This window comes from Agelaius tricolor, unplaced genomic scaffold (genome assembly GCF_023055355.1).
Source record: "Agelaius tricolor isolate 1412-34295 unplaced genomic scaffold, bAgeTri1.0.p SCAF_1, whole genome shotgun sequence".
NCBI classification, from domain to species: Eukaryota; Metazoa; Chordata; class Aves; order Passeriformes; family Icteridae; genus Agelaius; species Agelaius tricolor.
This window is the reverse complement of record NW_027269261.1, coordinates 96,676,833-96,691,883: the sequence shown is the minus strand read 5'-3', so window position 1 is coordinate 96,691,883 and position 15,051 is coordinate 96,676,833. Positions and strand designations below refer to the sequence as shown.

At 36.8% G+C, this 15,051-nt stretch overlaps 1 protein-coding gene across 25 annotated transcripts in view; it reads left to right on the top strand.

The window, feature by feature from the left end:
• Positions 1–15,051, top strand: part of RIMS1 (regulating synaptic membrane exocytosis 1) — a 306,557-nt gene that overhangs the window by 264,774 nt on the left and 26,732 nt on the right. For 16 of the 25 annotated variants that reach the window (XM_071444970.1, XM_071444802.1, XM_071444874.1 and 13 more), the window contains one exon: positions 1,238–1,470. The exons of the other annotated variants lie outside the window; for them this stretch is intronic. In XM_071444970.1, coding sequence (XP_071301071.1) covers positions 1,238–1,470 — 233 coding nt within the window. The remainder of the gene's footprint in view (positions 1–1,237; positions 1,471–15,051) is intronic. 25 annotated transcript variants of the gene reach the window in all.

Genomic DNA, 15,051 nt, shown 5'->3' with positions numbered 1-15,051 from the left:
TCAAGCTCCAGCAGGGCCCAGATCCATAGGAAGTTACAGGATATCATATTTTCTCCCATTGACCCCTTTATTTTTCCCAGTCTGATTTCTTATCTGTCTGAAACTTGCCATGACACAAAAAAGCCTCTAACCCCGCTCTAATTTTGACTGGGGGAGAGGTAGTGAGGGGTGATGGGAATGGGGGACAGGACCAGGCCATTCCATCTGCTGGGGAGGGAACTTGCTGGGAGCAACTACAGGGATATTGGTTAACAAATAAATTTGACTTCAAAATACTGGAAAACTGAAAAAAAATCCTAAAACAGCATGCTTCCAGTAGGTCTACTATTCAGAAATACAAGGTCAAGGAATTTCCTACATTCTTGGCCAGTTTAACAACTGCATCTGAAGTGAGTCCAGCTGCAATTTAAATTTCTGTCTCTGCACAGTGACAACTAACTTTATATTGCCTTTAGAGCTAGGGCATTGCTTGGCCACAGCAGACCTAGGACTGGGTATTAGCATGTCCTGTGTGTATTTGAGACTGTTCTCTAAACTGTGTTTGTGAATACATTATCCTGCCTCTATACAGTGGAGCAGAAAAAGGATTTGTATAGAAACATTCAAATGCAATTCAATGCAATTCAGCTAGAGGAACTCATACAGAACTGCCAGAGTGATTCATTTTTCTGTCAATCAATGAAAATTCTAGTGGGTTATTAGGGATTTTGCCTCAAAATTATTTTGCTTTCATATTGTGATTATTGCACTTACCTCTAATGAAGTGAGAGACTGAAGACCTAAAAATACTACATATTACATGATCTCTTTGAAAAGTATGAAAATTTAGATGATATTTTTATTTCTGTTAGGTCTTTGGTGAACACCACTGATAAGATGAATGTGTTAAACTACTGTCCCACGATAATTTTCTTTGGTTGTAAAATTACTGTTTTATTTGTTTCTGTATTGTGGGGATATAGACAGGAAAGCTTCACATAACTTTTAAGTGTCTCTCTGTTGCTCTGAAAAACATGGGGAAGTGGTCATTTTATTTGTTCCCCTCAAAGTGGAGGACAAACAATAGCATTGGAAATACGTACTCCGAGGAGCATCAGATTAAGCTTTTACTTGTGAACCAAATAAATGGAAACATATCAAGACTTAAAATTAATTTAGTGATTAAAAAATAATAAGGCTTTTGGAAATGCTGTTACACAGACAAATTAACATGTTTGTTTTTACTTTGTAACTGTAGTACATTTACTCCTAAAATGCAAGGCAGACGGATGGGGACTTCAGGGAGAATCACAAAGAGCACAAGTGTGAGTGGAGAGATGTACAAGCTGGAGCACATTGACGGCAGCCAGTCGGACACGGCCGTCGGCATGGTCGGAACAGGTGGGAAGAAAAGGCGCTCCAGCTTTAGTGCCAAAGTGGTTGCCATAGTGTCTCGAAGGAGCAGAAGCACATCTCAACTTAGTCAAACAGGTGAGTGAGGCACACAGTCTTGGAAACAGGACTCTCACCAAACGTGGTTTACCATAATTTCATCTGTGGCATCTGCGTTACATGTATATGCATATAGACTCCTCAAGAGACTGTAAATAAACTCCTGATATATTAATTTTCTTTGATTATTTAACATCTGCAAGAAACAATATACAAATGTCTTTTAGAATACGTGCTGTAGTTACTTTCTGTTGTGATCAATGAAAACTGTTGTCTCTTAGAAGCCTTGTTTACAGGTAGGCTAGGAAATGCAAAGAGACGCATGTTGGTATCAGCAGTGGATAATGGTTTGCTAAGACCAGCTTTTTATCTGTAGGAAATTTCTTTTAGCAGTAGAGTTGAGTGTGAATGTGGGAACTGAAATCTGAGCAAATGAATGGCAGTTATGCAACTTGAATCAGAGGTTGTACCTGTAGTGGCATAAAATACATTTTTAAAAATTATTTTTGTTTTTTAAGTTGAGAGTTAATCCAATACTTTATTTTTTTGTAAGTAATACTGGCAAGTTGGGGTCAGTGATTTCAGATAAATTAGATGACAACATGATGCTTCATTAGGAGCATAAGCCTTCCAACTCTTTATTGTGACTCCAGAAATCTTAAAAGCTTCATATCAGCATAGCCTCCAGGAACAAAAGCCCATACAGAAAGATAAAAAAGGGAAGAAGAATGTTTTAAAGTCCCTGTCCTGCTCCTGAACCCCAGTGAAGACTTCTGCTTTTGTCTTCATTGGGAGCAGGACCTGACCCTAAGGGTCCTTTCTTACTAAGAGAAGGAAAACAAAGAGGAAAAGCTTCAGCCTAGCATGCAATGCACTCATATTTCAGCATTCCTCTCACATAATCAGGGTATCTAAAATAAGGTAAGTAACAATATTGTTTATTTATATCATCAAATATTTCCCCCCTTTCCCCTGGTTTTCTTTGATTGCCAGATGAGCAGGAGAATTGATCCTTTCACAAGGAAAGCTTGGTCAGTTATAACAAGAAGATTGTTATACACTACTCTAAGATCTGTAAGATCTCTACACTACTCATGAATTTTAAGTCAGTATATAATCATGCAGTTGAACCAAATGATAAATGAAACTGAAGCCCAGAACTGTAATTAATATTGTGTTGTTCAAGAATGCATGGTGACTATGTATGAGACTGGAATATAGATAGTTGTACACAGTAAAATGCTATTTTAGATGTAGCAGAATCAATGGTGTGCTCTGTAAGTAGTAAAAAGTGGTGTTGTCATGTAGAAAGGATTTCTGATATTTTAATCCACTTAAAATCTGAGCTGTGACTTCCAAGCACTTCTCAGTATCTTCTATTTAAAGCTCATATTTTCCTAATCTTCGTCGAAAGGTACTATAGCTCTCCAAGTTTTGCTTGATGTAAATTTCAAAACAATAGGAATTTTGCAAGGAATGGAACTTCTAAAGTTTTCCTGAAACTCAAAGAGCAAATCAAATATGAAAAACATGATTATGTATTATTCATGATTGTAAACCAGTTCAGAGTCATCTTTACCTTGTCTTGTTTTGACTCAGGCTAAGAGTATTATCTATGGCATAATCAGAGCAAATAAAAATGTGTCATTTTTTGTCAGTCACTAATTTTGAGTTTTGTCAAAAATCAGTGAAATAAATGAATGCATTTTTTTAGAACAATATGCACATTGGACTTGATAGATTTTCCCAATGACATTGTTACAGGCTAAGTGCTCATGTTCTAAATCAGGGACCCACTTCCCTTCCTTCCTATATTATACAGGATGAGAGGAGAAACATAAAAATGTCTATTTCATTTTAATGTGCTGTACAACTTACTAATGTCTCCACTATTGAGAATTACAGAAAATTTCTGTTATGACAACATAATGTATACTGGGTACTTCTTTAAAATTTATTATGTGAAAACTATTTCTCATAGTCAAGGTCTGAAGTTTTTGAACTGATGTGAAAATTTATGGGCCTCCAAAAGTGGTAACAAGTAGGAACTTTTGGGACAGATTTTCAGGAACTGGAGGTGTGCTGTTGATGCAGTATATGTATTTTAAAGGGATTATAAAAATATAGAAGTAGATGTGTAGCCTCCATAGGTTGTTCAGGTTTTATTTCTATAACTTGCATGATTATAAGCAAGGGAAGCATGACAAAGATAGTTATTTGTTTCTGAAAACTCAAAATAGAAGATCAGAAATAAAAAAGGCAGATTTTTTTGAAAAGAAATATAAGTTCTATATTCTTATAGATTGAGTAGATCTGAAATTCTAGTTTACTGCTGTCTTCAAAGCCAGTAAATTTATTACCATCTCACTTTTTTCACTTGAAGAAATGGTCCAAAAAGGCTGCATTTGACTTATTGTAGATAATTCTTCCTTTTAACATACTGCATGGGCTTGATGTTATATAAAAATAGAAGTGGTGTGTATGGAACTGCTGCAAGGTAGCTATTATTGATAGAATTTTATTTTTTATTCAGCTGAAAAAGAAGTGTGTGTGTGTGAGCCTGTGCATACATGTTTGTGTCTACACATGCACCCATGGATTTCTTTGCACATATGGAGCAGATCCTTGCATGTTGAAATTAGAAGGACCAGTAATCATTATTTTACACACCCTGTTCCATGCTGTTGGAAAATATTTATTCAGAATATGTGCCTTATAGATGGTCAGTGAAAGAGTTGGTTTCTATTTTTATGTAAATCTGCAATGAAATTATGTATTTTTGATGCACCTTCCTTTTATGTTTAAGATTTCATAATACTTGTAGTGACTGTTCTGTGAAATCCCTACTTACTATGTATTTGTTCATTGCGCCCACAAATTGGGTAGATTAGACAGTTCACCAGAAAAAGCTTTTAATCTTCTGATAATATTCCTAATGAAAATCCAGCTCTTCTTATGTTATCACAGTTACAAGGAAGAAAAGGAAAAGGGAAGAAAAAAGAAGCAAAACTCCCAAAATGACCACAGGAAATTGAAAATAGCTCCAGGCATACATAACCATTTTAGCTGTAATCCAACTTTTCTAGCTTTCTTTGTCAGCCTTATTTTGGTAAATAAATATAGACATATAAACAGAATAAATCTGTAACTGCCAATTTTCTGAATACAGCAAACTAAACTTTAAATCACAGGAAAATTATAGGAAACTAGATTAGAATAAAAAAATCATCATCAGTTGTCTTGATTTTGTGTTACAACATTATTCCCTTCTACAGAAAATCTTACCTTGTAGTTTCTGTATCAACTGAGGCCAATATTGATCCTACCACATTGTGATTTGGGGTTCTAGGTTTGTTTTGAATGAGATGAAAACTTCTGTAATAGGAGGGAAGAATTTTATCAAAGAATTTGTACCATATATAGAGACATAATAATGCATTTAGAAGTGGATAGAGGCAATGGGGGGTGGGTATCATCAGTAAAATGAGTTCTGGAGAGAAGGAAAACCTTAATCTCAGATAAAAAGAAGTATTCCTATCCCTGGATCCCTCTCAATTCTCCTGGTACATGCAGGCATGTGCCTTAAGAAAGCAAAAGAATTCCTCCCTTTTGCTTTCTAACCCCTGGTCAGAAGATAGTGCTTTAGAAAGACCATCTTTCAGAAAGATCGTCTTTCTTCTTTGTAGAAGCACACTTTTCTTCTCTTTGAGTGCCAAGAGTGCCTTGCAACTATTTTGACACAGATGAGAGTGGAAGAGATGCAGAGAAGGAGAGCTAAGGAGCTTAGAAGAATGGGCAGCATTTCTAATTTGACATTACACTGATACCAGGTCAATTTTGTAAATGAACATCCCTTGCCATGTTAATGGTGTGAACCACAATGAGATTTTTCTGTATAAGAACCAAAGTTACTAGCTTTCCATCTTCTGTTGGTGAAGTTCAACATCAACAACCTGAAATGAAGCCATAGGCATTAATGTTTCAAAAACAGATTGCATACCATGGAGCAGAGCTGAAATCAAGTGTTGTCACAAGGTGAAAACAGAATGAAGAAAAATTCTTTTCACTTATCCTTGTCTCTGAAGGGGATACTTGGAGGGAATCGAAGTGTTTGTCTGCTTCCCTCAGGAAGTAACTTGCTACCTGAGCAAAAACACTATCTTAGAACATATTTCCCTATATAAAAACTAGAATTTCCTGCTAAAGTATATTTTCTGCCATTTTCTTTAATTTATCCTATAAAGAAATGGGCTTCTGTATTCTTTTGAATTAAGCTCCAAATTCCCAATTTCAGATAAGATAGTCTCATCTAAGTGAGGAAATTGTCACTGAGCAGTAAAGTTCTGATAGTTGTGCATTCCACAGTATAATAGTTGTGCATTCCACAGTATATCTATGCTCTTTTTGTGAGCTCTCTGCAGCTTAAAGAGCTCTTCCTCATCCAGTTGATTGCCCCACGTTTCACCTTCCAAGACTGGTCTCAAGGTGGCTTTCTCTCATGGTTGCTAAGTTAAGATAAGTTGGTAAAGTAAAGATTCAGAAAATAAAACCTCATCCATTACTCTGCTGATGGAGACTATGATGGTTCACTGGAGGTACTTAGTGACTGTTAACAAGCACCCCTATGTCGTGCAAAAAAAACCTTGCTTGGGGAACATGGAAATTTAAGCAAAGCAATGCTTAAATTGAGCCTTCCAGGCTCAGAGTACCTAATTTCAGAGTAGACACTGCCATTAAAAAAAATACAAAACAAAATCCAAAACCAAACAAATAAACCAACAAAACAATCAAAAACCAAAACCACACCTTCCCACCCCCACCCCCCAATCTGTTAATCTGTTCTTAATTTTGTCAGTCTTTTTTTGTTTGGAAATGCTGGCAGAATTATTTTTCTGTCCATCCTTGTAGTAATTTTATGGTATAATGAGAGATTTTCTACTGATCTAGATGGTATGGACAGAAAAAGCAGATAATAAATAAGAAATGAAATATGCTGGAGAGCAAAGGCCTTTGGCAGAAGGATGGTTTGTTTGTTGTCTTTCTTGAGAGCACCATTGCTTCTTTGCATAATTCTGTTTCTTTTTTACAAGGGTTTGTGGCAACCTTTTCATGCAGTGGTGAGGCTTTTTTTCCCCCTGACATTTCATATTGATTGATTGCTTGATTGATTGAATGACAAGGATGCATTTCTAACCATGATTCTTTTACCTCATAAACATGACTATTTTTTTATTACTGTAGTGAAAGAAATTGTGCTTATTTGATAAGAAAAGAGTGCTAGACAAAAGTTTAAAATACTTTAGGTAGAATTCAATAAATCATCTATTATTATTAGACTGGATAGAAAGCATGGGTATCAGTAAGGGATACTTGATGTCAGGAAGAAACTGGCAAGGAGGGAGGCATCAATTGGGTTTATTACAACAAGCCAGAGAATGTCTGTTAGTTGAATTTAAAGACAAAACCCACAGGCACATTTTGTTGGTATTTTATTGAGAGCTAGTGTTTATGCTGCTAGAATATGATGATGAAAGTGATTTAGAAAGTATGTCAGTTCCTGGTAATCTAGGGGAAGGACTCTTGGGGATGGTTCTGTGCTGGGCCATGAGTTAGACTCGATGATCCTTGTGGATCCCTTCCAACTCAGCTTATTCTGTGAACATTCTGGGATTCAGTGACAGATGAACTTGAGGGTAGAGTAGTTTTTCTGAGTAGCAATCACTGAATCACAGAATGTTCACAGAATGAGCTGAGTGAAAAGCTGTGACAATTCAGATTGCAAGTTCATTCCTTTCAGAATGAGTAATGAAAATTTTGAGATTAAAAAAAAATGCAGAAGAGTTCTTGAATCAGAAGGACAGCACTATCAGAAACTGCTATAGTAACAAATAGGTATAAATTGGTTAGAAATAACTTTTATATTTGTATCAAAATTACAGTAAAGTTTCTAACAGAAGAGAGGGAGAAGTATCTTAAACCTCTCAGAGCATTTAGCACAATAGGGAAAGAGCCTTTTTTTCTTGTTGTTTGTTTCTTATCTAGCATAATACCCTTTTGCTGTTTTCACAGGATCTCTTTTCTGATATTATCTTTTTGTATTGCCATCTCTTGTTCATCCAAGGGGAATGCTGCAAGATATCAGATTTTCTAATGGCAGATTCAGAAAATTAGCTTGGAATTCAGAATTAACATGAGAATTAACATCTTACAGCTTTAGTGTTACCTCACAGGGTTAACCTGCTCTACTGTAATTCACATGTTGTTCTTTGTTTTCTCAGAGGAGCATTTCCAAGTATCTGTTTGTGTTGGGCATTGATCTCTGCAAGAATGCTTCATATTTACACATGAGCTTCCTTACCTACAGCTATCTCTGTTTCATTATCTTAAGTCTGTGGGGTTTCAAAATCTTAACTTTAGGCTGTGTGTACTTGAAAAGTAAATTTGAGCAGCCTAGCAGAAGTGTGGTGGTCGGTCCTGCAGCTCCCTCATTAGCCTTGCTTGTCTGTTCAGTATTATCTCTGTGACAGTCTTCCCTGTCTGGGTTGGTTTTCTTGCCAGAGCAGCCCCTTAGAGCTTGCTCTGCATAGTTGTGATGATCTATGAGGATAATGGCTCTCTTGCAGAAAAAGAAGATTTTAGACAGTTGTAAATTGACATTTAGAAGGATTTATCTTTTCAGCCAATCTTAAAAAAAAAAAAAAAAAAGCCTTTAGTGAGCAGCAGGGATGGTCATGGTGCATTAGGGATGGTGACAGGATCTGGGCTCTGCACCTGACACCCAAGAGGGAAGAGCAGCCCTGGTCCCAGAAAAATCCTGAGCTGCTTCTGCACCCAAATGTTTCTGCAGCAAGGGAGCAAGGGATGGGGAAGAAGAGAAGAGTAATGACCAAACAGATGAAGAATAATTGAAAAAAAAGAAAAATACCTGATTATTTTCATAAGAGGAACTCTTTCTTTATAGTAATGATACTCAATTCTTTGAAGCTCTTGAGTGAATGTAAGCATGTTCTCTTTTATTTACTGTTGCAGTCTTGCTGAGGAATTCACTACCCTTAATAGAAACACAGTTCAGTTCCAGTTACTCATCTTCCAAAAGATTTCCTAATAAGGGCTAGTATTTTCAAAGTCCCACTGCTCTGTTTAATTAGTGCTACATGTGGTTCTTTCCTTGTTCCTAAACTGCAAATTGACTTTTTCTCCTGTTATGCGGTTGCCTGACTTGTACTCCAAAGTATTGCTCTGCTTTTGTATTTGCAACTTCTCCCTAGATTTTTAAATACAGATATAACTGCAGCAATAACTGTTCTTAGGGCTATTTCCAATATGTTAGTAGCATGGGGTTTAGGAAAATTTATAGCTTTCCAAAAGTATAATCTTTATTATGCCTAAACTATGTCATGCATGTCTTGTATAATTTCAAAATATGCCAAATGTATTTAATAAGTGTAGCTTCACTGCTATGTTTACATTGTATTTTCTTATGAAAGGCCTTTTTCTAAGGCCTATTAAGAGTTCTGGCTATATTTAACTAAGCTCTGTTTAAAGAAGATTTTTATTTGCTTTCTTATCTGATTCACACTGTGTTCACAAGCTTTACTTTGTGCAAGTATAAACACAGAGTTGAAATGTTACCAAAATTATGACAGAAAAAGGAAATAGAGTGGTGCCAAAGGACTACCAAGAGGGAGGAAAATTGTACTACCTTCACATTAAAAATTTCTGTGTAAGTGCCTCTCTTTAAGAGAATGTCAGTCTAAAACTTGTATTTTAGTACTTTTCATATGCTTCTTGCCTGATTAGATCCACAGATTGTGTTCTGGAACTTGCAGAGTTTTAGAGTACCTGTAGTCATTCAGAGGAAAAATGCTCTTCCTCTGTGGCACCGGAATTCACTCCTTTCTCATGGAAGAATAAAGCCCTCTGTTCAGAGTCAGATGACTGAGCTTAATTTTGATAGACCTTTTTTTTTTTTTACCTTTCAGAAGCAGTCCTTTTCTTATTTAACATAAACCTTGATTCTTTTTTTTTTTTTTAATTTAGATAGCCTGTTCAACACAGTACAGATACAGGCATCACAGCTCTAAATCCAGTAGGGCCAAGAAATTATGTAGTTTGGTAAATTTTAGAAAATAAAACTGACTTTGTAAAAAATCTTGGAGGTTTTTTGGTTTGGGGTTGGTTTTTTGGCTTCTTTTTGTTGTTGTTTGTATGTTTTTTGGGGGGGAGTTGTGGTTTTTTGTGGGAGTTCTTTTTGTTTCATTTATAGAATATTTTAAAAGATCATACTTTTGATCATAAGATATTGGTAGGCTGAGTTTAAAAAAATGTTCATTTAGTGAATCCAAAGAAGCATTAGATTTAGAGACATTATTTTTATCTTATTAGGACTTTTACATGTGAATGGGCAGATAAGCTTTGAGAGTTTTTTCAGTAATTTTTTTTGGCTAGGAATAGAAGTATTAGCAACAGAATCCAAATAAAAAGCAATAAACCTAACCTAGGACTAAAAAATGTTGTTTATGAGAGGTTTTCAAGGAAAATAATAATGATGATACTGATGATAATAATAATAATAATAAAGCTTGCTGCTTTTACTGCAGCTGATTGTGTTAGTGTATTTATTAAAAAAGCTCTATACATATATAAGTCTGCAATACAGCTAATGGCCCTTAGATACTCCAAATTCTGTATCATAAGTAATGAAATATGCAGAACTCAGTAAAGTTATGGAAAAATATTAATATAAATTTTTTTAAATTATAAATTTTTTGCAAGTTATTAAGGTAGTTGAAAAATTATTTCTAATCTAAAAGTTTATTATTTGATCTTGAAAGGACAAAATTTAGCTTGAGTATTACCTAAAATATCAATAAATACGAATGACAGTTTTAAATAAAATGCTAGCAGTGTCAGAGCAAGTATCAGTTCACAAAACATTTCAGTGCTGCAGAATCTTTTTCTTTTCTTTAAAACCTTTCAGCTGAAAACTTTCTCCCAGATTTGCAGAGCCCTCTTGATACATAGACTCTCCAGCAGGAGCTTTGCGTATGGATAGGAAAGAGTGTGAGCACACTTGAGGCACATTCCTAAAAGCATTTTTCCAGTACTTTCCAGATATCAGGAAGGAAGGTTGGGTTCAGCTGGCTGAGATCCAGGTAAGAGCAGCATTGCAGGACACGAGTGGACAGAGATAAACAAGGACAGGCACTGGCCTTGGACCCACAGGCATCAGTCAGGCAGTGTTTCTGCCCCCAGGGCTATTGGCCAGTCCAATGCTGACTTTGTTTCCAAGAAGAGAAGGAGCAGCAGTTTAATGTAAACTGTGTGACAAAGGAATTAAATCTCTGATTGTATAACTTTTATTACCCAGAGTACTCTTCGTACTTCAGATGGCATATAAATTAAATTAACATAAGTAATAACCACTTTGGCAAGTCTTAATATAGAACAAAGATAGAAGAGATGAAAACAAGCACCTCATATTACTTGCTAGTCCAAGCTTGCTTCCTAACAACCAGTCTGACACACAAAGAGAAGGGAAAAGGGGAATTGAGGTACCCAATTAATTTCTTCTTCAGTACAAAGCTTGGCTCTTCAGTGGCATCTGCTTGCACTGCATGCATAAACGTGGCTGATGAGCAGTGGCTTTTGTCCCCTGGAAATGTCTGCTCCCTGTGCTTGGGAATGGCTCTCACCAAAACATACCAGAAGTGATTGCTTTCTCAGCAAATCAGTCAGAATCTAGTGAGAATTTTACAGGTTCATATTTGAATATATCCTTTTATTTTTATGCTGTCATTTACTTCGTACATGTACCAGTATTTAAAGTACTAAAATTAAATTTTGAGTGATTTTTGACCACTCCATTTTAGCCAGGTTATTGCATGTTAAATTTTCTTCAAATTGCCAAGAAAAGACAAAGGAAAAAAACAATCCCAGGAAGTCAGAAATGATGGGATTTCGACAACTGGCATATTATCAAAGTACAAATATTTTTTTTTATCAACTGTGGCATATTTTTACCATTTTCATTAGGCTTTTGAATGTTCTGCCAGCTTTTCTTTATTTTGATAAGCAGTTTTTAGAAGTGATTTCCATATAACTTCCAAAAGGGGTCCAATAGTGCAAAGTGATGTTTGTTTATATCTGTATTGATTTCTCTGGTGGTGCTAGGTGCTAAGTATGTCTGTTATTTGGTATAACTTACTTTGAGCACAGCATAAAAATACTGTGCAATGCTGAAGTTGAATTGCTGTTTACTTTTGAGGTACAGTTACTTAGACCTCAGTATGTGTGGCCTCTTTGTATCCTCAGGTCTGTCTCAGCTTGCTTGAATTTACTGAAATTGGACAATTTGTTTAGATTTTCAGACTGAAGTCTAAAAATATTTAACTGCAGTGCCATAGAATTAAGACAATAAAAACACTAAAAGATTAAACTACAGTATTTGTTCAATGAACTGTTGTGGTTTATATCCTCAAAGTTACCTTGAGAATTGCTTTGAAATTACTTAATATTTATAGACATACTTGGTGCTCACAGACAGACACACATATGTAGTTTACTTCTTTTACCCATACAGCCATTTTTCATATTGCAAAAATTCAGTTTCTGGTGTCTAATCACTTCAAAAGATACACTTTACCAGGAATCTTAGAAATGACATGTTTTAATTCTCAGAAGTTCTAGATGTCTGGCCATCCTAAAGAAATTCTCTGTGTGATGGAAGCTTGGCTCTGCTTCAGGTCGGGCCCGGTCAGTGCTAAGCCCAGAGGAGGCAGTTGTCTTTCTGCTTTAATTCTGTGATCTGTGAAGCACAGGAGTTTCATGGTTAGATAAGATAGGGTGGGTGCCCAAAACAGTTCCTGCCTTTGAAGCTTGGGTTAACTGGGTACCTTTGATTTTATGTGGTGCTTGGAAAGTATCACTGTGAAACACTACCAGAGTCTGGGGGGCTGGTGGTGGTGGTGTGTTAATAGTGGATTTTGTGTCTTTGGAATACATTTATTTGGGATGACATCTCATATTCAGAACAGAACTTGTCAGATTGACAAGTTATCTTAACACAGGTGTGTGCAAATGGATTTCCTGTTTACAGAGCATGTTAAAATATCCAAAAGCTCTCCCTGGCAGGAATATCAGGGTTGCTGTTTTCATTATTTTTGCTTTCACATGGCTCTTGGTGGCTTTATTTATAGTTCTACCATTTGATTAGATATGATGGTGTAAAGTGTTCTCTCTCAGAGCATAGCCACACTTAAACACTGAATTAATTAGGGATAGATGTGACCAAGGATTTATGTGTAAAAGTAGATAAGTTTGACCCATTACTCTATCTTGAAAATTTATTCTATTAATGATCTTCTGTCTGAACAGCTCTTTTCTAGAGTTCATGGTCAGGGCAGGGTGAGGAGATTTCTTTGACAAGGCTTATCTGCTTTCTTCGGTCTGGACTCCAAACATTAACTGGGAAAGATGTTCAAGGGGCATAGGAAAAAACCTCCAGGTTTTATACTGGTAGGGTTGATTTGCTTTTTGCATAATTAAAGTTGTCCATTGAAGTAGTATTTATTGCTGGAAAAGAAATAATTCACCAGGAAAACATTTTGAGGGAATCAGTTGTCTTTAACTTAAGAGGCATACCATGTTAGGGACCAGGTTCTTCTGCCTAGATAGAGATACTCCACTGCACTGTGAAGGGGTCACTTCAGAAGGATCTCACACAGGATCCAATCTAGTAACCAAACCCTGTCTCCAGAGTCTCAGTAATGGTCCTTGTGAGGCACAAGCTCCCCAAGAGCTGGTTTTGGAAGAACTGAGTTGCATTTGTGTTGTGCTTACTTTTCCTCAGATGTTGAAAAACTCACAGCTCTGTGTACATATCACAGCAAGAGAGCTATCATGTGTTGGCACATCTCTAGCAAGTGTTGGAACAGGCAACTTAATATATTTATACAGGGATTATAGTCACTGATCAGGAATTAGCTCATAGGAGTTGAACCTTTGTCATTGACTGGGGAATCCAGGAGAAAAAGTTACTGAGAAGATGGTGGAGAAAATGTGATGAGTTTGAGTAGCAGTTTACAGTTTTCTTTGACAGCGTTTACATAGTTGCAAATACAGTTGGATTTATTCTTGCACAAGTATTTTTATGCCCCATGGCTGCATATAGGCCTTTACCCTATACTCTGCTTCATGGAGATAGCTATGTTTATAGCCAACTTGGGAACAATGTCAAGAAATTTCATGGGATCCCCTTTTGGCCAAGGTGCACACTCTCCCAGTCTGCCTCACAATAGTTTCTGGTCCAAAGTTTGCCCTTGGCCAAAATCCCAGGAGAGTGACTTTTCCCAATAATCACCTTTAGATTGTAGCAGGCTACCACAATGCCATTTAAAGTTTTGTGATTTGGGCCAGGGGACACTCTGTAAAGGGCAAAAAGCTCCTCTCCAGTCCTAGTCTTTGTGATCCAGAGACAATTTTTACTGTGCAAATGCTGCTGACTGAATATTTGACAAAATGTATTGTTTAATTTTAAAAATAATTTTTTAATTTAAAAAAATAAAAAACCCAAGGTTGCATCTAGAAAGACTTGAGCACAAATCTTCCAGCCAGTAATTCCCACTGCTTAGCTCTTCAAGGAATCCCATGAGTCCATCTCTCTCAGATTGTGTTTTTCTGAATAGATCTACATGTTACGGCTGTACTTCAGGAGCTGGAGAGGGACTATGGGATATAGAACATGAACCCTGACCTTGACAACTAGAAAGGCACCATGTTTCAAAGAAGTGGGCCAAGGACTGCAATCAGAAAGGGTGGGGGTAGTCCAAACAAGTATAGGTGTCCACAATGTTGCTGTCAGTTCATCACTTCAGGCTTGCTTTCTAGGCAGCAGAAAGAAATGTTCACTTCCACACATGGCTTAACCATCCTCAAGTAAATGTCTGAAATAGTAAAAGCTAAGTGCCCCCTAAAATGTCTGGTTTTCTGTATATGTTCTAAAAGGAGTCTGACATGACTAGCTCCAGTGCAACATCTATAAACACTTGAAATTTAGTGAGCTGAGTCTTACTTGGCCTGCGCCCAGCCCCCTTTATTTCTGCTCCCAGCCCTTTCCTTGGTCCCCCTCAGAAACAAGGGCTTTCAGCTCAGTCCATGTCCTGTAGCTGAATCCTGCACGGTTTCCTGTTGCCTGTCTTGCATGGAGGAGAGCACAGGGCAGAGTTGCTTGAATAGAGGAGGTCTTACTTAAAAAATAACCACCTCTGGGCCACACGAAATAGCCACATGCTTGTTCTTGCTGCTCTACATGCAGTAAGCAAACTGTGTCAGAGCACCAGGCTTGAACCTGATGGTTGATAGCTGAGTGATAGCTAAGTTCAAATTACAAGTGCAGGAGTGCCATTGGCACAGTTATTTTCCATAGGTACAACTGTCTTAAGATTTCTGATTCTATTTTTATAGATTTTGCTGAGATGCTGTAACGCTCTACCTCATAAGTGGTTTCTCTCATTTGCTCTGCTGATTGCTCAGCACCCATAAGATGTAAAGTCAGCTTTCTAAGATTCTGTGTGAATGCTAGACTCTGTGTGAATGCTAATCAAGAGGCACAGTTGTGTG